We start from the raw sequence: 23,362 nt of genomic DNA, 5'->3' as shown, positions 1-23,362 counted from the left end.
CCTGGGTTTAGCTTATATCTTCTTTTTCTAATGCAGTCAAATTGAAGAAGACGAGAAGAAGAAGAATGAACAGGAAGAAAAGGAAAAAGTTGAGACTGAAAAAGTTAAAAGAGAAGCAATACAGGTAATTGATTCAGATCAGTTCAATCTAATGCATTTAAATATTCACTGAGTTTTATTAGTAAGACCTCCTCCCTCCTTTGCATCTCAGCATCCTTAGTGACCTTACAAATGGAAAACCTGTATATTTGGATCATCATGTCTTAAAGGACCTCTTCTTATTCATTTTTTTAATCTCTCAATATGATTAAGAATCAGAGAGGAGCTCAATCCTTCTGATCATATGACTTATATTAACCCAAGAAAGAATTGTATCCAGATTATCTTCTTGTTGGTTAAACTTAAGCCAATAGAATGAAATGTTGATATTTCCCCCCTTCTATTCTTTGTTATATAAAGAACACTTGTTGTTGTTGTTGAGTACCATTAAATAGGAATTGATCCATAGCTGATCCTTCAGTGGGTTTAATCATATAGAGGAGATTGCCCATCTTTTTCCTGCGGAGTAACTGGTGAAGTTGAGCTGTGTGCATTCAGGTCTGTAACCCAGGTTCTTTAGTTTAGAAAAAAATAGTCCATCATTCAGTCCCAATTTAATCCCAATTCTGTGAAATTTTTGGAAAAGTTTCTTAACTCTTTGAACATTGAATTTCCATTCTGTAAAATTTCACAAAATAGTGGTGATAATAGTGAAAGCTATTATTTATTTACTAGCAATTGTACGTCTTGGAGCTGTGGTGGCAGAGTCGTTAACGATTTTGGCTATTACCAAAAACTAGTAGTTCAAATTCCACAGCTGCTCCTTAGGAGAAATATGAAGCAATCTGCCTCTGTGAAGATTCACAGCCTTGGAAGTCCCATAAGTCAGTTCTGCTGTATATTCTGCCCTGTAGGGTCAAAATAAGTTGTAATCAATTCATGATGGCAACAGATTGTAGTATATGGTGATTTTTCTCCCCATAAACATTTTACAACTAATCCTTATAGTAACCAAGGCATATATTACAATGCATATTTTATTGAAGAGAACTCAGAGGCTCATATAACATATTGAAAACAGATTGATTGTGGGGAGACAGGACTGAGGTATTCCTGGAGTTATTGGTCCCTCCATTTGGGGGTACTTGTCTCCATGGCTGTAAGACCATCCCAGGGGGGCAGGTAGGGCAAGAGACTTTAGTATACAGAATTTCAAGCAGAGGAAAGAATTTTTGTAGTGCTCTGGGAGAGAGAGAGGGCTGACTTGAGACACCCTGAATGCAAGCTGCTTGAGCTGGCAGCCCTGATCTCTAATCTCTTGCCACTCCAAAAACAAAGGAAGACATTAAGCTCCAGGAATAAAGATGCATGAGAAACTGCTGGAGTAGAGCATCTGATCTCACACTGCTCAGCAACTTCATACATGAAAGAGACCTAAAGAGTTGGTGTCAGGAGACAACAACAAAGAGACATTCCTATAGGGCTGAAGTACCAGAAAGAGAGAATCTCAAGGCCTTTAGGAAAGGCAAATTTTCGCAAAAGGACTTACAGTGGAGTGAGTGCCACATTTTAATGTGTCAACTAAGTATTAGCATTATAAAAGCAAGAACCAACAACAACTTGTGCAGACACAGTAAAAACTACCTAATATTTATAAAAAAATTCACATAATGTCTACTAAGCAGAACACAACTTCAAACACTGTAAAAAAACCACAACACACACACACACACACACACACACACACACACACACGCACACACAAATAAAGCTTTCTCAAAACAAAAAATCAGAGAATAGTAGGGATCTAATGAATACTCCAGAGTCAATAAGGCAGATGATATATGCTGATATGGAGATATTCGAAAAGCTGCAAATGAAAGACCAAAGGATAGAAGAAACAGTGGAAGCCACAAATAAAGGGAATAACCTACAGGAAGAGAACCAGAAAAAATATATTGATGATGAGTTATTTGAGCAGTTATGGAAGAAGGTACAAATGATGGAAAAAATAATGAAAACCACCAAGAAAGCAAATGCTGTAGAGACACAGAGCCAAAAGAAATAAATTGATGAGGAGGAACTTGCACAAATATGAAAGAAAATGCAAAAAAATGGAAGAAAGAATTAAAACTATAGATAAAGAGGTACAGAAATTTAGAAAATTATCACAAGATAGAGAGGGTAATGACAACACAGTACTAGAAATAACAGAAAGACATGGAAATATAATCTAGAATATTAAGACTGAAATGGCAAAAGTGTCAAACATGGTGGGGGTGGGGGAACAGAAAAGTAGAACAGAAGAGACAGAGCAGAGGATCAGAGAGCTGGAAGACAAGAATCTCAACAGAAACATACTAGATGAAAAATAAGAGATAAGGCATAAAGAAAATGAAGGAAATATTAGAATAATGTGCAATGACATCAAAATGAATAACATACATATGATTGGAATTTCAGAATATGAGAGGGATAAGGATTACTGATGAAATTGTGGAAGAGTTACTAGGAGAAAACGTCATAGGATCATGAAGAACGAGGAAATCCACATTTAGATAACTCAGTGAACACCAAATAGACTAGGCCCAGAAAGGAAAATATCAAGACATAGTCTCCAAAATATTGTAAAATATCATGAAAAATTTATCTCCAAGAAAAAAGATTTATAATATCATAAAAAAGTTATCTCCAAAATAAAAGATAAAAATAAAATACAACATAAGAAAAACAAAGAGTCACCTACAAAGGAAAACCAATCAGATTAAGTTCTGATTTTTTCATCAGAAACCATGCAAGCAAGAAAACAATGGGATGGCATATACAGAAAATTGAAAGAAAAAAAATTGCCAACTGAGGATCCTGTATCTAGCAAAATTCTTCACCAAATATGCAGGAGAAATCACTTCCTTTGCAGAAAAGAAAAAAAACTCAAGAAATCTGTGAACGAAAGATCAAATCTACAAAACCTTTTAAGGGAAATCCTTTACATAGAGACACCAAAGAAAAATGGATAAACCATGGTAACCAGAAACAAGAAGAAAAGAAACACAGCAAAATGAGAACAATAAAACCTGACCTGTCAATATTCATACAATGTGAATGGACTAAATGAACCAGTAAAGATAAAATGAGTAACAGAATGAATAAAAAGCACAAAATTCCATCAATATATTGTCTACAGGAGACACATCTAAGAAATGAAAAGATAGACTCAAAATTAAAGGTTGGGGGAGGAGGGGAAATGCCAAGCAAGTGGCATCTACAAAAAAACCAGGAGTGGCAATACTAATTTCTGACAAAATAGACTTTAGAATAAAAAAATCAGCATGAAAGATAAGGAAGGGCACTATTTATTGATTAATGGAACAGTAGATCTAGAAGACATAGCATTGGTCAACATCTATGCACCAAATGATAGACCTGCAAATACATAAAACAAATGTTAACAGGATTGAAGGAAAAAATAGCACCATATTAGTGGTAGGAGATTTTAATACATCAATCTCACCAAAAGATAGAAGAAACTTAAAAAGATGCAGAAGACCTAAAATACGTGGATATATTCTAATCACTACACTCAATTAAAATTTCAATTCACTTTCTTCTCAAGTACACATGGTACATTCTCCAGAATTGATCACAAAACAAGCCCAAACAATTAAAAAACATTGAAACAATATAAAGTATCTTCTTGTACCAAAATGCGATAAAACTAGAATTTAACCTCAAGAGAATAAAGCTTATAAAACCACCAATGTGGAAGCTAAATAACACCTTGCTACAACACAATTGGGTTATAAAAGAAAGAATAAAATAAAAATTTCCTTGAAACAATTGATAATGAGAATATAACATACCAAAACTTCTGGGATGCAGCTAAGGCAGTCCTCAGGGGGCAGTTCATGGCAATAGGAAAACACATAAAAAAATTAAGAAAGAAGCAAAATTATTGAACTAACTCTACACCTTCATCAAATAGAAAAAATAACAACCACCTGACCCAATAGAATCTGTTGTTGTTATTATTGTTGTTTTTGTTATGTGCCATGACGTTGCCTATAACTCATAGCAACCCTACGTACTACAGTTCTGAACCCTGGTCTATCCTGAGCCAACCCTATTGTCTCTGACATACCTACCCCATTATCCTAGTCACTGAGTCAATCCATTTCACTGAGGGTCTTTTCCTCCTGTGCTGTCCCTCTATCTCCACCCCAAGTGTACTGTCCCCTATCCAAGAACTGGTCTATACTTGCAATATACTCAATGTACATCACTCTTTCCAGAACAAACCTTTTTGTTTTCTTAACAGTCCATTCAACACTATTCTGCAGCACCACAGCTCAAAGGCATCAATTCTCCTTCTATCTTCCCTAGTCATTGACCAGCTTGTGAAAAGCATGGAACAGAATTGAGAACCCAGAAATGGATTTATCTATTTTAGATCAACTGATAGTCAACAAGGAAATAAAACTTATCAAATAGAGAGATGACAACCTCTTCAAAAAATAGTGCTGGCAAACCTGGACTGCTAACTACAGAAAGATGAAACTGCTAGCTACAGAAAGGATCCACAATAATCAACTCAAGGCAGATCAGAGACCTGGGAATAAATCCCCAAACTATAAAGTTCATAAGAGACAAACTGGGATCAAGCTTAAAAGGCATGGTCTACCATATAAAGGGACTGTCAAATACAGTCAGAAATACACAATCTGAAGGAGATAAAATTGATGAGTGGAACCTTAGATAAAGTCTCTGTTTCACCAAAAACTTTTTCCAAGAGGGTGAAAAGAAAACCTACTGACTCAGAACAAACATTTGGCAAGAATATCTCAGACAAGAGTTTTATAATGAAAGGTTACAGAATATTATTCCTGGACCTCCAAAAGAAAAAGACTGATAATCCAATTACAAAATGGGCAAGAGAAAGTGAAAGACTTTTCACAGAGGAGGACATTTAGACGGCCAATAGACACATTAAGAAATACTCAAAATCATTGGTAATAAGAGAGATGCAAATCAAAACCACAATGAGATACCATCTCACTCCAACAGCAGTGGCAAGATTTAACAGGACAACAAGTAGTAAATGTTGAAGAGAATGTGGCGAGATAGGAACTCTTATACATTGTTGGTGGGGTTGTAAAATGGTACAACCACTCTGGAAGGAAGTTTGACATTTCCTCAAAAAGCAGAACATAGAAATTCCATATGGCTATTCTACTGCTTGGAGCATACCCTGAGAAAATTAAAACTGAGGCACAAACAGATATTTGTACACCTGTGTTCATAGCAGCGTTATTCACCATAGCAAGAACATAGTAACAACAAAAATGTCCAACCACAAATGAATGGATTGAGAAATTATAGTACATTCACATAATGGAATACTGTGAAGCATGCAGGAGCAATGATTTTGTAAATTATTACCTAACATGGGAGGGACTAGAGAGTATTATGCTAAGTGAGCTAAGTCAGTCTCATAAAGACAAATACTGTATAACACCATTATTGTACAAGTATGAGGATCCAAGGGCGGGCCTTAATCATAGGATAGCAAAATTTGATGGCTGGAGGGAAATGTGGGTAAAGAAAAGGGAATGATTCTGTTTGTAAAATATATATTAATTTTGTAAGAGGACATTAGGCTGAGTGAAGTATCTCAGCCACAAAAGGACAAATATTGTATGGTGCCACTGTTTTAAAACAGGACTGGCCTCGGGGTTGTGGGGAAACTAAGAAAGATGGGTTTAATACTGTATACTGCATTGAAACATATGAGGGAGAAAACTGTTTAAGAGGGATATGTTATTAGGTATTTTTGTCATTACAGGAGTCCAGAGCGAAGGCTGTATAGTGGAGTGGACCTGGGGGGAGGGAATTGTAAAACAACGAAAGAATTTTTTTAACTTTTCCAAGAGGGTAGTATACTAGGGGGAAGGGTTAGGAGGGGAGAAAAGTGCAACAATGAATGACTGGAAATCCAAAGTCTCTGTAAATTTTCATTGAAATTAATAATAAATTTAAAAATAATTAGAAAAAATTAAAAAACTAATTGAAAATCTAGCAGCTTGACAAGTTAACAATTTAATTTTCCTTTCAAATATCACAATGTGCTTTAGTTTTATACCTGATATACTTTTGGATATTCTCAAAAGCTCTGTTTCAGATTTTCAATGTTATTTTCCTTTATTCTTTTCTAAAACGGAAAACTTCATTCCTTAATACTTAGTTGTCAGCTTTGCCATCTATAGTCTATTCTTACCTGTGAAACCAAGATAATTATTGGAAAAGAATAAGATAACATTACCCAGTAGTTTGCCCTCTCATTCAGAGCAAGACCCAAGGTTTTTCATGGCTTACAATGCCTCATATGATCTAAATTTTATACTCGCATGTCCTGTGTGGTTTTGTGAAGCATAACTACCAACTATGTTAGAAACTATAAATCTAGATTTAAATCTCAGAGCTCAAATCATGGCTCCATATGCTAGCAGTAAAGTCAGAGAGTTAACTTTTTCATAAATAAGTTTCTTCATTTATAAAATAGTGTTAAATATTACAGTTATTAATTATATGAAGGCCCAGGGAACTCATCAATATGTAACAGAACAGTTCTTCATGCATCTTGATAACTCAATGCATATTCAATACATCAGTTATGTTTTGGAGCATTATTTCATATTTACATATCTTCATTTATTTGATTCTTGAATCCTCCTTTCCTTTGACAGGAGATTTGCAGTGAATACCGCGACTATGTAAGGAATGGACGGCTCTCCTGCACTAGAGAAAATGATCCTGTTGAAGGTTTAGATGGGAAAATACATGGCAACACTTGTTCCATGTGTGAGGCCTTCTTGTAAGTAGTGCTTTTGTCACTTCTACTGTTTAAAATAAGAGAAGCCAAGCCTGGAATGGGTCAGAGAGTGATGTTGGAGGCTTTCTCTTGGAGATAGCTTATGAAGGCTGTCCTTATATTGAGTGGAAAGATGTTGGTAATATAAGCCACTTAAAGCATTTTTAGTGACCTTAGAGTTCAAAAGTTATATAAATTACTATCAAAGGACTATTTCTAAGGCAAAATTCTACCAGAATTGATGGCATAGAAGGACTGAGACTTCTATCCTCTGCATATGTATGTTCATGTCATGGATAGTTCAAAGAGACAAGCATTGGATGCTAATAATTGACAATCTGTAAACAATTCAACATAGTGGGCAATATTTTTAAATATCTCAAGTGTTATATGAACATCAAGTCTACTATGACTCATAGTGACCCAATGTATAGTAGCTTTGAACCTTGCTCTATCTATCCTGAGTCATGCTCTATCCTGAGCCAATCTCACCACCTCAGTTACACCTACCCTCATTACCCCTACCCTCATTACCCCAGTTACAATGTCAATCCATCTCATCAGGTAACTTCCACTCCTGCACTGTCCTTCCACCCTACCCTTCTAAGCATGATATCCTTCTCCAAGAACTGACTGGTCCTTCCTGGCAACATGCCCAAAGTATGTGAGACAGAGCCTCAAAGTCGTTACCTCCAAGAAACAGCAAGCAAAATCCTGTTGAAGATTATCCAAATATGACTAGAACAATACATTGACAGAGAATTACCAGAAATAGAAGCTGGGTTTAGAAGAGCCTGTGGCACTAGGGACAGCATTACCAATATCAGATGAATCTTGGCTGAAAATTTTGTTGTTAGAGAGAAAATATTCTATCCAGTTAATTTTAACTCATGGTAACCCTATATATTATAGAGCAGAACTAAACTCAGTAGAATTTTCTTGCCTGTAATTGCTGTGAACGTAGTTTACCGGACCTTTCTTTTGCAATGATGCTTAAATATAGCTGCCAATCTTTTACTTACTAGCCAAAAGCAAACTGTGTGTTCAACTCAGGGGTCTGAGGAGAAGGACAATGCCTTATACTTTCTAATATAAATATAGTTTATTTATGTAGTGCTTTGTTATTACAAACTTGTTTTCCTAGTTGTTTTTTTTTTAAAAAAAAAGAAAGCAATACCAAATAGCACAAGAGAAACCGTAAACAAAAGGTGTCATTTGTCTTTCTACTAGGTAGCTAAGGTAATAGAGACATTAAAGTAATAGAAAATTTCAGATTAACAGAATCAAGATTTATCCAACTTTAATTTCTTAATTTTGATGCAAAATCCAAGCAGTCATACATGAAATGTTAAAAATGTTCTTGAAAGAGAGTCGACAACAGACAGCAATCTGAAAATTGTGAGTGGAGAGCTATATTTTTTGTCTCTCAGAGTAACTGTTTTGCTTTCTATGACACTGATAACTCCTTTCCCCTGCCTCAACATCTGCTAGCCAGCCCTCGGAAAGAAAATTCTCAAAAATTAATTAAGCTTAATTAAGAACACTCTGGTGGCTTATTGCTAAAGAGTTGTCCTGCCAATCAAAAGCAAGTGATTTTGCTTCCCACCAGCTGCTCCCTAGGAAAAGATGAATCATTTTCTCCTGGGCAATTTACATTTAAAAAACAAACAAACAAAAAACTTGTTAGTGGGTCAAGAGTTGTTCCTGACTTCATGATACACAACAATATAAATCAGACTGAAAATAGAATACCATAAAGGTTGATCAACCTACAAACACTGACAACTAAAAATAAAAAAGAAAGAATAATGTGTAAATATTTTATTCCAGTGAGTCATAGGGTGAAAGATGAGGGTAGTAAAGAAATGGTCCATTGAAGGAACTGGTGAATTGTTGTCCTTCCCTGATGCCCTTTAATGGAAAGAAAAGAGAGCAGAGCTCAGCAAACAGATGGGTTAGGAAACGGGAAAGGAGAGGTACAATGAGGTGTCTATAAGACCAGTGAAGTAATGGCATTATACAATGATATTTGATGTTATAAGAAAAACTGGACGTAAGTGATTGAATAAAATTAATTATTATTAAAAAGAAAAAAGTGAGTAAGTGGGTTAATCACAAAGATTATAAACTTTGCCAACTATGATTCATAAAATCCCTGTGAACAACAGATACGATCTTTGTCTTAGCTGGTGCCATTTATATTATCATTGATATACTTGAGTCCACTGTTAACAATTACTGTTTCAATCCAAATTGTTGAAGGTCTCCCTCTCTTTTGCTGACCCTCCATTTTTCCAAGCATTATAAAGACTTAGTAAGCAGAAAACCAATAGCATTGAAGGAAATGAGATAACAATAGAACTTAACACAGAAAAATATGTAGAACAGTGAAATCAACACCACTACAATGGAAAACATGAATAAAACAGTAAATTTCTATTTATCAATTTTTCCATTCATATCTATCTGAATGCACTCTACTGAATGCAAATGGTTTAAAAGACCAGTCAACATAAAGTGCCAAAAGAGGTAAAAAGAAAAAGAACCTATCAATATTTGAACTCCAATCAAAAATAAAGTTAGAAAATATGTAAATAATAAGATAAGCAAAAAGTGAAATGGTTACAAATATTCATTTCTAATAAAACGGATGTCAAGTCAATACCCAGCGTAATATACAAATGACCCTGTAATATGAGTAAAGAGTCAATCCAAAAGAGGATCTAACTTTAATAAATATCTGTTAACTCAATAAAACATTCTAAAAATGCATAAAACAGATGCTACTAGAATTGGGAAAAGAACTCTCAAAGTAGGATATTTCAATATATAACTTTTGATGAAGGACAAGAAACTACAAAGAAACTGGACAAAAATGCAGAAAGAAGATCTCAACTACACAGTCATTCAATTTGACATCATTGATATATGCAGAATATTCAACCCAACAGAAAAGCAATAAGCATATGTTTATGATGCATATAAAAGATTCATCAGAATCAACAAGATGGTAGGTCTCAAAATAAGCTTTGATAATCCCCCACCCTGCTCCTCAAAAAGCCTCAATAAATTAAAATCGTGGAAATTATTTTCCTCATAGTCTCAGATCAAACTTAAAGTGAGAAATCAATTACAGGATGGCCAAGGAGGAAGAGAAAAATCAAATACGTAGAAACTGAACAGCACCTTACAGGGAAATAAAAAAAAGAAAATACTGAGTAATAGAAGAAATGAAAAGAGAAAACAAAATTTCTTAGAAGTAAACAAAAATGAAAACATAGCATATCAAAACTTCATTTCTTTTTCTTGTTGTTGTGTACCATAGAGTCAGAACTGACCCATAGCTGGCCATTTGGCGGGTTTTTAGATGCAGTTAATTGTAGGGGAGGAGATTGCCCATTCTTCTACTTCAGAGCAGCTGATGTCTTTGAACTGCATTGCCTTTGGAATTGCAATGCAGCTTCTTGCCACTAGGGCACAAGAGCTCATTAAAACCTCAGATATGCAGTAAAACCAATGCTCAAAGGATCGTTATAGAAATTGATGTATACACCAAAAAATAAGAAACCAAAATCAATACAAAACTCTAACATTAGAAAAAAAATCACCACCAACAAAAATCAATCACATAAATCTTACAATTTCAAGGAAAATTGAAATAATAAAGTTTAGAGAAGAAAGAAATGAAGGAAGCAGAAAACAATAGAAATAAGCAAGACTAGAGTTTGGTTCTAAAAAAAATTTACAAGCCACTGGCTTTTAAATTGTACAATTTGATGGGTGGAGGTGGTGAGGGAAATTGGAAGAATCTGTTCTGGAAAACAATGTATCCGAATTTTGTAAATAAACTAGTATAATAAAAATAACTGAAAATGGAAAGAAAATATAAATGAAACAAAGAAATGAAACAGAGAACATAATAACAGAACCAACAGAAATAAAAAAAAATAAGAAGAAGATATGATGAGAAATGTACTCCAACAAATTTGAAAACTTATAAAATATTTCACCTATATAAAACACATTTATATAAACATATAAAACATATATGTGTATAAACATTTAAATCACTTTTCTAGAAATATGCAATCTGCCCAAACTAACACTAACCAAGTTAGAAAATTTAAACTGATTCCTAAAGAAGAAATTGGGTAGGTCATAAAATACCTCCCAACTATAATAACAACGCAAACACCATGGACTAGATGAGTAGAAGAATTAAATGTCCTTCAAATATTCATATTTGAATTGACAGCAATTCTACTCTAACTATTCCTGAACATATAAAAGGACAGAATACCTATGAAATCATTCCATGAGCAAAGCATAATTCTGATACGTCATGACATTGGTGAACCTGGAAGGCATTGTGGTGGACAAAAGAAATCAAACACAACAGAACAAATACTGCATGTGTCTGCTATTTTAAAACAATAACTCTGAAAAAGATACTGATTAAAATATTCTTCATTAGTTTCCAGAGATAAGTGAGCAGGTAAAGGAGAGGGAAGACTTGTAATCAGAAAACATGAAACTAAAATAAAAATGGTGACTATTTAGAAACTTAAAAGAAATGTAACGACTTTAAAAATAGTAGTTATTCTTATGTGCCATTGAGCTTTCTGTGACTCATAGCTATGAACAATAGCTCTGAACCCTGCCTAAGAATTAATGAAATAGTTCTCTATTGAGATATTTCTTCTTTATAATAAATGCATTAAGTGCTAAGAAAAATTATATTTTTTTTCTCTTACAGTCAGCAAGAAGCAAAAGAAAAGGAAGTTATATCAAGAGCAAAAGTTAAAAGATCAGCTGAAAAGGTAGTTGTCCTGGAATATTGATAAATTAATAAAAGGATAGATTTGCAGTTTTCTGTCAAAACAAGTCACGGACGTATTCTTGGCTCTTTTGAACCTACCCAGCGCCTGCAGGGGAGAAAGAGCAGACAATAAGAGAGACTGGGCAATCAAGAAAACCCCTATGGGGCAGATCTACTCTGTCAAGTGAAGTTAATATAAGTAAAAAATGACTTGAGGTCACCTAATAATAACAGCTCTGAGAGAAATCAGAGGTTGACAAATTTTTCTTAAAAGTCGAGATAATAAATATTTTTTACTTGGAGATCATACTATCTCTGGTGCAACTACTCATCCTATTACTGTAACACTAAAACAACCATAGATAAAATGAAGATGAAGGAATGTGACTGTGTTCTAATAAAACTTTATATTTAAAAGCAGATGCTGGGCTGGATTTTTCCTAAAGGCTGGTTTGCTGACTCCTGATAGTATCTTTTCCATATTTTAAAATTGAGAAGATATACTGCCCAGAAAACAATACCCAGAGAATACTGATATCAGAACTATAGCTTCATAATTTAAAGTTCTTACAGTAGAAAAAGAGAAAAGAACAGAATGCAAGCTCATGCTTCCTGACAACAAACACAGAATACTTTTTAGTGCACTATACATTTTTATGTTATACATTTGCTCAAATTAGGTGTATATTTTGTATTTCACATTTCATTTTCTTCTACTGCTAGTATTTGAAAGGAAAATAAAGAAAAATACATATTCCTAAATAATGTTTTCTGGGTTCAAAACCACTGACATGTGGTAGATTATTCTGGTTAATGGTCATTTTTTTAATCAGAGACTTTGATATTAAAAGTTATCTCTAAAGAACTATCACATTCTGTACAGTTGCATTTCACACATTTGTAAATCTAAATTAAAAATGAATATTTCAAGTAAAAAACCCCTTCATGATATCAACATAAAATGTTTTGATAAAGGGCAACTTTTAATTTCATATTAGTTAATAAAGATACTCTTTTCATACTGTGTTTTTTTTTTCTAAATAGGGGGCTCTGGTGGCCTAGTGGCCTAGTTGTGTTACAATTTCAAAGGCATGTGGTACAAATACACAGGAGAAGGATGGGCAATCTCCTCCTGTGACATTTACTGCTTCTGAAAACCTACTGGAGGATTGACTACGGGTTGATTCTGATTCAAAGACACACAGCAACAACAACGAGCAGAGATGGGGGTTCTGGCAGTGAATCTTGAAGCAAAACTAGGAGACAAACTCACTCCATAGACTATGGTTCAACTTGAACTAATTATTTCAGAAAAAATAAAAATCAATCTTTATTTGCACTAATAATAAACTATGGTCATAAGTGACCTACTTATTCTTGCTCAATTCATCATAAAACATTTACTGAGTGCTTTGTAAAGTCAGTCCCATACTTAATTACATACCTATGTCATCTCATCTCATTCCCACAAAAATTCAGACCACGTTTAGTGTATCTTGAAGGAGTTCTGGTGATCCTTCCGTGATTTGAATTCATTAGTGCTCCAGTAGAGAGAGAGAGTCTCCTTCTATATAGATTTATAGAAACCTAGTAGAGTTACCTCAATCAGAAATTGACTTGGCTGCACTGAGTTTGATTTTTAATGTATATTAATCATTATAACTTTAGCCATACTAAATAGACTAACATTTTTAGGAAAGGAAAAAGGTTCATAATGAGAAATGAGAAGTCATGTCATATAAAGAATGACTGAATTATCTGGAGGTGTTTGGATATTAGGAGTTGATATAGGGAGATATGAATGAAAAACAGGATAGATCTCTCAAAATATAAAAAAGATTTTCATATGAAATAAAAAAATACTTTCTATTTTTCTGAAGGAAGAAAAGCACTTCCACTTTGTTTTCTGATCAGAAAGAGTGCAATCTTCTCCATTTTAAAATAATGGTTTATAGAGTATATCCTAAGCATAAGGACCCTGTGTTGTGTCTACTAGTTAATGTTGAGTAGATGAGTAGACGCCAACTTACAGTGACTCTACTCAGTAGAAAGAATCACTGTCTGAACCCACATCATTTTCACAGTTGCTGTTATGGACAAGCCCATGGTTGCAGTCACCGTGTCAATCCATCTCATTGCTGATTTTCCTAATTTTTACCCACCCTGTCTACTACCAAGCATGCTAAATTTCTTCAAGGTCTGGTGCCCCATCCCCCCAATAATATACTGGATATAAGATGCAATTAAAAAAAAATCCTCATAATTTCCCTCCACTCACACATTTTGTGCAACTTTTAGTAGAAACCCAGCAAACAATTTTTAGGAAGATACCCGGTCCTTAGAGAGGGACATCATGCTTGCGAGGGTGGAGGGACAGCGCAGGATAGGAAGGCCCTCTATGAGGTGGATTGATTCAGTGACTGGGATAATTGGGATGGGAGTGTCAGAGACAGTGCGATTGGCACAGGACAGAGTGGAGTTTAGGGCTGTTGTACATATAGGGTCGCTATAAGTCGCAGGCGACTCGACGGCACACAACAACAACAACAACAACAACAACAACACCCAAACACGTGAATTTTCTTCTTTTAGGATGAATGCAGTGAATATCGAAGTCTTTTGCGAGACAGTACGCTTTTCTGCACACGAGAAAATGATCCTGTGCGTGGTCCAGATGGCAAGACCCATGGCAACAAATGTGCCATGTGTAAGGCAGTCTTGTGAGTGCACGAGAGAAGCCCTACTGTGGTTGACAAAACTGGGAAGAAAAAGAACTGGGCAGATAATCCAATTTCCCTTATACACAGAAGGAAGAAAGCATATTTTATACAATTCCTGGTTTTAAAAGGCAAAAATTCACAATTTTAGAAACAAATAATACATTAAAACAGTATCATATTTTCTGTTAGTTTCAGGGTAGAGACCAACAATAAATAGCAATATATTCTCAGATAAACTTTTAAATGGTTTGCTGTCAAATGCATTGTATTCTCTGGATTATATTGGAATTAACTCTTGGGAAGAAAAAAAATTTATTAATCTAACTTGACTTTATTGAAAATTTTAACTTTTTAAGTAAACAAAATTTTGGAAGAATACACCAAATACTTAAGGCATTCAATAGCCTCTTTTTGTTGCTGAATATCTCAAATGTGCACTCTGCATAATTATTATACAACCACCAGAGATTAGACATACACATAAATTCATATAATATAGAGGAATAATTGATAAATTTAAAATGATGTCTACAAAAAATGATGTCTCCAAAAAGTTAAAGTACTTTAAGAAAAGAACAGTTAATAAATAGTTTTATGGAGAGATAAAGTGGATTTTCAAATTTGAATATTATATGCCATGACAGGGAAATATGAACAGAAAAAGAAGAAAGTGCAAGTGAATATATAAAATGAATAAAAATGTAAGGAATAAGATATTTATGTTAAATAAACCCTTCTATCCTTACTAGCTTTGAATTTGAGTCCAAGGGCTCTGAAGTGAATTCTGTATATGTTGGATAGCTGCTAGACTTTTAACTCGTGAGATAACAAGTAGCATAAATGTCACTGTTTCAGGAATGATGATATAGCTAAAGTAAAAAGGAGGAAAAACCTAAACTTCAGAGTCCTATTGCAGCCGTAGTAGTTTGCAGTAATCCAGTATGATATACATGGATCACAGGAAGCAGGGAAGCAGAATGCAAGGTGGTGAGATCAATATGGGAGAAACTATGGAGGTGAACGCGATGCTAGGGGACAAGAGCTGAGTGAGTGGAAGGAGCTGAAGCACTGAGCTATGGGTCTAAAGGTTTGTTCTTTGAAAGAAAATGAAGGAGAAAAAGTACAGTTAGCATTAAAATGATTACTTATGGATCTTTGTGTATTAAGCACTTAGAGAAATTTAGCTAATTAAGTCCAGTGCCCCTTTATGAAATGATAGTTAATGGCTCATACTGTATTGCTCAAGGTTATGTATACATTGGTCTTTGCCTTCTGCAATAAGAGTTCTCCCATTTAAAGGTCTTCATATACTTAATCTAGTTCAGGGAAAAGACTCTGCACCATAATACATGTTTAATAATATTATGGACTTCTCTAGCTTGGTCACATGACAAGAAATTCATAGAAACACACCTCTCTTTCTCTAATCTATTATTTCCCATTTCCCTTTTTCTAATTTCCAGCCAGAAAGAAGATGAAGAGAGAAAGCGGAAAGAAAAAGAAGATCAGAGAACTGATTCAGGACATGGCTCCAGTGGTGGTAGTGGTGGTGAAGGTGGAAAAGACAAGGTGAAAACAATTCCAAATTTCATAACCAGCATGAATGCAACACATTGGTGATGGGACTATGGGAAACATTGTATATGAGAAAAATTATCAGCAAATGATTTGCTGCAACACGTGTGTAGCACATATGTACTAATGATCCCCAAACCAACCCAAATCCGTTGTCGTTGAGCAGATCGTAACAAAGAAATGAAAACCCACAGTGAGTGCAACAAAGTCTCAGCATGAGAGCAAGCATTATGATGGTGCGGGGCAGGGTCTTATTTCAATGTTTTTAATCAACTCATCATGAGCTGTGATTGATTTTTATAGCACTTACCAGCAACAACGTAACCACATAATAGGACAGAGTTTAACTGCCCCATAGGGTTTCCCAAGCTGTACCATTTTACAGAAGCAGATTATTTAATATTTCTCCATAAAGCACATGGTGACTTTTAAACACTACCTTCTGTTTAGCAATCACTTTTTAACCCCTACATCACCAGGGTTATATTGTTATTATTAGTAATAAGATTTGAGAAGCAAACAAAAAACAGATAGTGATACATGTGATTAATTTAATGTGATTACACTGCAAGTCAGGGAATACTTGGGTTCATTATATCTATTTCAAATGTGGAGATAACTGATGACTTTATTCTAGTCTCTTAATACTTCTTTGTTGTAATCTAGTCTTAAACTAATAACCAAACTCATCATTACCACAGGCTTTTAATTTTCTTCACTGTTCTTTTTATATTTGATGCAACCAGTTTTGTGAGTCTTTTTTCTTGTATGTTGATCCAAGGTAGCATAGGATTTGCCCATAGTTTAGAACTGCCAAATGCAGAGCCTGGGTTTAGAATTCATGCCACTAGAGATATAGTAGCAAGTTAGATGGATCTTAGCTGAAAACAGAGAGTACCAGAAGAATGTATAACTGTTTTTCATTGACTATGCAGAGGTCTTTGTGGATTACAAGAAACTGTTGCTAACTCTGAGAAGAATGGGAATTTCAGAACTCTTTATTGTACTGATATGAATCCAGGAGGTATTTATCAGAACAGAGCAAGGAAACGCTGCATAGTTCAAAATCAGGAAAGGTGTACATTACGGATTCATCATATCTCCATACATTTTCAATCTATATGTGGAAAAGATCATCCGGGAGGTTGGGTTCTCTGAGGAGGAATATGGCATTGAGCTTAGAGGAAGACTAATCAACAACCTGTGTTATCCAGTTGACACAACATTGCTTCCTAAAACTGAAGAGGACCTGAGGCATTTGTTGCAGAATGTCAAGGACTGCAGCCTCAATAGGGACTGAAGCTCAACATCAAGAAAACAAAGATTCTCACCACTGGGCTAACTGGCAACATCATGATAGACAATGAAGAGATTGAGATTGTTAACAGCTTCAGCTTGCTTGGCTCCACAATTAACACTCTTGGCACCTGCAGTCAGGAAATCAAAGATTAATTGCATTTGGAAAATCCACTGTCAGGGACCTCTCCAGAGTAGAGATGTGATCAAGTCAATCTAGAGACCAAGGTGCACCTGCTCCATGGTCTACACAATTACTTATTATGCATCAGAGAAGAAGCTGGGCAGTGACTAAGGATATTAGAAGAATCAGTGCCTTTGAGTTGTGGTGCTGGAGAAGGGTATTAAATGGACTAGTAGGAGAACAAACAGATTGATCGTTGAGAGGGTGAAAGCAGGCTTCTCCTCCGATTCAAGGATTTTGACGCTTTGTTTGACATACACTGGGAATGTGGCATGGACAGGCAAGTCCTTGGAGAGGGACATCATTCTTGGAATGGTGGAGGGACAGCACAGGAAAGGAAGACCCTGGATGAGATCAATTGATTCAGTGACTGGGGTAATGGGGTGGATGTGTCAGGGACATTGAGTTTAGCTCAGGATAGAGCAGGGTTCAGATCTGATGTACATAAGGTCATTATTAGTTGCAAACAGCTCACCAACACACAACAACACAATATCTCTTATGAGTTGTGAAGACTTTGATAAATTTCCTATCTCCCTGCCCTCTAATTTATCTAACAATATTCTTATAGAAGTAGAATAAAATCATTTAGACAAGTTATGTGAATATATCCTGAGACACTCCTAAGATTCAGTAACAACAACGTTCCCTAGAAACTCACTTGCTTGCTGTGTGAATACTATTTCGGTTCATAGCTATCATCTTTCTCTTTTCATGCTCTTGAGATGTTAAGAGTAAATCTTTGCTTCCAGATCTGATATGCATCCTATTTTTGCTCTTCTTAATTTGAATTGCACTGTTTCTCTGAGTTCTCAGTCTCACAGACACCATCTGTTGTTTGTCTTTTTCAATTTGTTCTAGCTTATCTAATCTGACACCTCCTTTGTGTAACTTTGCACTACTCCTCAATATTTCTCTCTTCTTTTTTATCCACACAAGAAGTTTATTCTGCAAAGTGTCCAATAGTAAATACTTTAGGATTTTTGAACCATGATGGTCTCTGTTGCAACTCTGTTACTGTTGTGAGAAATTGACCATAAATACTATATATATGTGAATGGGTGAAACTGTGCTTCATTAAAAACTTTTCTGTAAAAAATAAACAGGTTAAATTTTTCTAGAGGTTATAGTCTGCCAACGTTGTCCTAACACTATCATTTCCCAGCCATTTTGATAATTCTGCTGTGTAGAACCTTTAAAAAACATTAGTAGCTGTGTCAACTGACATCTTATACTATACTTTTCTTATACTGTACACCCACTTGCACTAGTAAATGCATACTATACCTTTATGCTATATGCACACTTATCCTATCCACCCACTGTTGTCAAATAAATTCTGACTCTTGACAACTGTCTATCAGTTTTCCTGGACTATGAACCTTTATGGAGAAAGATTGCTTGACGTTTCTCCATGGAAGTACAACATATAAAAAAAAAATACACCATAAGGGATCATTTAAATTAAAATATTAGTAATTCCATCCCCTTTTTTTAGATACTGCTGTTGCTATTGTTGTGTACCATTGAGTAGGAACTGACTCACAGCTGACTCTCCAGAAGGTTTTTAGAGGTAGTACTCACACAAGAGAAATGGGGTGCATCCTTCTCCTGCAGAGCAGCTGGCAGATTTGAACCACCTACCTTAGGAACTGCAGCACAGAGTCTTACCATTAAGCCACCAGAGAAAGTCCACCAGCTGCTCCATAGGAGAAGGATGGGCAATTTCCTCACATGCACCATCACCATACACAACAACGATACTAATTGTAGTATTTCATTAAACATAGCAATAATATAAAATTTATTAGTATAAAATCTAATATTCCATTGTTATTGTGTACCATTGAGTCAGAACAGACCCATAGCTGACTCTCCAGTGGGTTTTCAGAGGCAGTTAATCACAGAGGAGGAGATGGCCATATGTAATATTCTATTAGGCAGATGTTTTGTCAAGGAATTCTTTGAAGTGTTAAATAGCACAGATGTCACTTTAAAGACTATGGTGTGCCTGATGTAAGCCTTGGTAATTGCACATACTGCATATGCATGTGAAAGTTGGACAATGAATAAGAAAGACCAAAGGAAGATTGATGCCTTGAACTGTGGTGTTTGCAAAGAGTATTGAATATATCACAGACTGTTGTAGGAAAACAGTTGTCTTGGAAATTCATCCACAGTTTTCCTTAGAAGCAAAGATTATGTGATGTCATCTCACAAAAGGTGAGTATTTTGTCAAAAGAGGCTAGTCTTTGAAAAAGGAGGTCATGCTTAAAAAGGTGGAGGGCTAAATAGAAGAGGATCCTCAAAAGGATGGATCGACACAGTGACGAAGACAGCTGGGATTATGAGAATAGCATAGGATCTGGCAAGGTTTTAATCTGGTTTGCATAAGGTCACAATGGACTAGAGTCAACTCAGTGGTACCCAACAAGAATCACTCTAGACTTTATATTCCTTATAAGAGAAAGAGAAAAGATTTTCACTCAAGCCACCAACAAACTTAATAAGAAATCAACAGACTAAGAATTTTACTCTCTTTTCCTCTTTCAGGACCAATGTGCTGAGTTTCGGGACAAAATGAAAGATGGAAAACTCAGCTGTACTCGGGAGAGTGATCCTGTACGTGATTCTAATGGAAAATCATACAACAATAAGTGTACCATGTGCAGAGAAATACTGTAAGTGCTACTGTCAGTGTTGTGATGATTATTGTGTGCTTTCAAGTAGACAACAACTCAGAGTGACCCTACTAAATTAACTCTGAATCCTGCTCAGTCCTAAGCCAACCTCACCATCTCCAACATACTTTGACACCATTGTGTCAGTCCATCTCCTCGAGGGTCCTAATCTCTTGTGCTGACCCCTCTCCCTTCCAAGCATGATGTGTTTCTCCAAGGACTGGACCTCCTGACAACATGCTCAAAGCATCTGAGACAGAGTTGCATGACCCATGTCTCCAAAGAGCACCCTTGTTTCACTTTCTTCAGGGCAGACTTGTGTTTTTCTCTTGGTAGTCTATTGGATATTAAAAAATCTCCTCCAGCACCACAACACAAAAGCATCAATTCTTCTTCTCCATCCTTAGTGATTGTTCAGCTTTCAGTTGAAAAGACCATGTCTTGGGTCAGTTTCACCTTAGTATTTTAGACTGATATTGTCACTCTTTCACTCATGCTTAAAAGATAGTCACACACTTATCTATGACAGGATTTAGATCTATTGTTCATAGGGTTGCTATGAATGAATATAAAAGTGTTATGCATCCAGATGGAGATTTGTCCCCTGATGTTCATAGCAGCATTATTCACAATAGCAAGAAAATGAAAACAGCAAAAAATGTCCATAAACAAACTAATGGATGATGAAATGCTATGTAGTACTTAGGAGTAGTAATTTTGAAAAATATTATAGAACATTGGGAAGGCTGGAGAACATTATACTGAGTGAATTAAGTCAACCTCATAAGGATAAATATTACATTATACTATTACTGTAAAAATAGAAGAATTTCTTATTGAAACAGATGAGGGAAAGAACAGATTAGAAGTGATATATGATTGAGTATTATGGTTAGCACAGGAGTCCAGAATTAAGGTTGCATAGAGAAGTGTACTCGGGGTGGGGGGTAGGGTCGTGGGAATTGTATACTAATGAAGGAATTTTTTTTTTTTTTTTCTCTCTTTGGAGGGGGAAGTGAGCTGGTGGGGAGGGGTGGGAAGTGAGAAAATTGCGGCAATGAATGAATGGCAATCTAAAACCTCTGTAAAAATAAAAAATTTAAAGAACAGGAAAAAAAATTTATATTGATCATCCATATATTTATAATTATAATGCTGATCAATATATTGGGCATTGCCTTTCTCTTTATTCAATTTATATATTTATTAAATTTTATTCCTCTAAAAAAAAAATAGAAGAATTTCTACGATGTAAACAGAAGTCCAAAGGGGAAAGGGAAGAAAGGAGGAGGTCTAAAGGTGGAAGAGGAAGGAATGTTGAGGGCACAGAGATAAGTGTGCCACGGGAGGGGTTGAAGAAATTGGGGTCAATCAAGTGGCTTGAATAAGTAAAAATAGTGACAGGCATGTAATAATGGTGATTAATTTTATAGAACACAATGTATGAGAATGATACTATGAAATACAAAGTGAGTAGAGGAATACATGAAGCCCAATAAATATAAGAAATATATCAAGTATATGAAATTTATATGCAAACCGACATAAAATAAGAATAGTTAAAAAAATAAAGACGAGACAAGATTATGCAATACTTTTAAAGTGATAAAACTAAAAAAGGCAACAGAAAAGTATAAGAACTGTGATTTCACTTAAGATATTCAGGAAAGACTGGACATCTATGGAAGACCCACATAAAATGAATGAACTGAAACACTAAGACATCTGAAGAATGGTCTGGAGTGAGAAAAATCAAATGTAAACTTCTGATGATATGCCAAAATTAGTAAGCAGAAGATCAGACTGGATTTAACAGTTTTAAGACATTTGAATAAAGAAGAAAAACATGGGAAATTAATTTATAAAGAGTGAGATTGGATTATTTGGGACTTCACAGATCTTATGAAGAATATAGAATTTTATTTCATGTGTTAATGGAAAGAACTAGATGCTTTTGAGCATAACTAGGAATAATTAGAATTTTACAAGACATAATCATTGTAAATATACTCTTTTTTTCTAATAATTCACTTGATTAAAAGTTAATGGATATATATTTGGTAAAATGTTAAGAATATATTTTACTATATAGAGCTCTGTTGGCCTAGTGGACAGAAAGTGATGCTACCAAACAAAGGTAGGTGATTTTAGTCTGCGGTCCTCAGACCTGGTTTTAATTTGTTTTCGTCAAATATTCTTCTAAGTGGCATAACACTGGTCTGTCCATTTGCTGTACAGAGGTAACTCATGGTTGCTGTAATGCTAAACACTGTGACACTGATGTGTCAAAAGTAATAATGGTTACTCATGGTAGACAGTCTCTGGTGGAGCTTTCCGATTAAACAGCCTTGGAAGCAGGAGTGACATCCACTTTCAAAATAGCTTGCCTCTGAAAACCCTATGAACTTGGAGAAAGAATGAAAGTTAAACAAGTGTTCAGGTCTTTCACTCATGGGGTCATTATGAGTAGTATACAACTCGATGGCATTCAACAACAACAATTTAGGAGTCTCTAGTGTCCTAGTCCATAAGGAGTTGTGCTGCAAACCCAAAGGTCACAATCTCTCTGGCAATTTTAATTTACCAGCAGCTCTGAGAGAGAAATAGGGGCAATCTCTTCCTGTTTGATGTACCACCTTCAAAACTCAAGAAAGCGTCAGCTATGAGTCCGACTCCACTGCAATGAGTTTGATTTGTGTTTAGTGATCAAAACAAAGCAAAACTTTGCAAGATAAATATGTGTTAGCTTTTTAAAATATTTAGATCTTGGAATAATTTAATTTGTTCATTAAATATCAGAGTAGTGAGATCTAATGCAAATTGTGGGAATCGAACTGCTGAAAGTAGACAATGAATCTGAATTTTAACAAGGTTTCAGGTAATTCTTAATGCACGTTGAAATTTAGAAACCACTGTCATCAAAAGTAACAGACTACAAACACTTATCTTAAAAATAGTAAAGAGTCCACTTCTTATCTTAGATTCCACATTTTAAGATAGAATGTTTATAATGAGTTAACTAAAAAAATGAGTGAGCAATGGGATGGATTTAAAATTCATGAGTTATGACTGCAGGTGAAGTTGTTGTTGTTGTTATGTGCCGTCGAGTCGTTTCCGACTCATAGCGACCCTGTGCACAACAGCCCTAAACCCTGCTCTATCCTGCGCCAACCTCACCGCCTC

The 23,362-nt window shown here is 35.3% G+C and overlaps 1 protein-coding gene across 1 annotated transcript in view; it reads left to right on the top strand.

The window, feature by feature from the left end:
- Positions 1-23,362, top strand: part of SPINK5 (serine peptidase inhibitor, Kazal type 5) — a 109,408-nt gene that overhangs the window by 54,936 nt on the left and 31,110 nt on the right. The window contains exons 16-21 of the mRNA XM_006893755.1: positions 37-124; positions 6,780-6,907; positions 11,661-11,724; positions 14,316-14,443; positions 15,907-16,012; positions 20,052-20,179. Of these exons, the coding sequence (XP_006893817.1) occupies positions 37-124; positions 6,780-6,907; positions 11,661-11,724; positions 14,316-14,443; positions 15,907-16,012; positions 20,052-20,179 (642 nt within the window). The remainder of the gene's footprint in view (positions 1-36; positions 125-6,779; positions 6,908-11,660; positions 11,725-14,315; positions 14,444-15,906; positions 16,013-20,051; positions 20,180-23,362) is intronic.

Source organism: Elephantulus edwardii, unplaced genomic scaffold (genome assembly GCF_000299155.1).
Source record: "Elephantulus edwardii isolate Elephantulus edwardi_28Jun2011 unplaced genomic scaffold, EleEdw1.0 scaffold00130, whole genome shotgun sequence".
Classification (NCBI taxonomy): Eukaryota; Metazoa; Chordata; class Mammalia; order Macroscelidea; family Macroscelididae; genus Elephantulus; species Elephantulus edwardii.
This window is presented reverse-complemented; position numbering and strand designations above follow the sequence as displayed.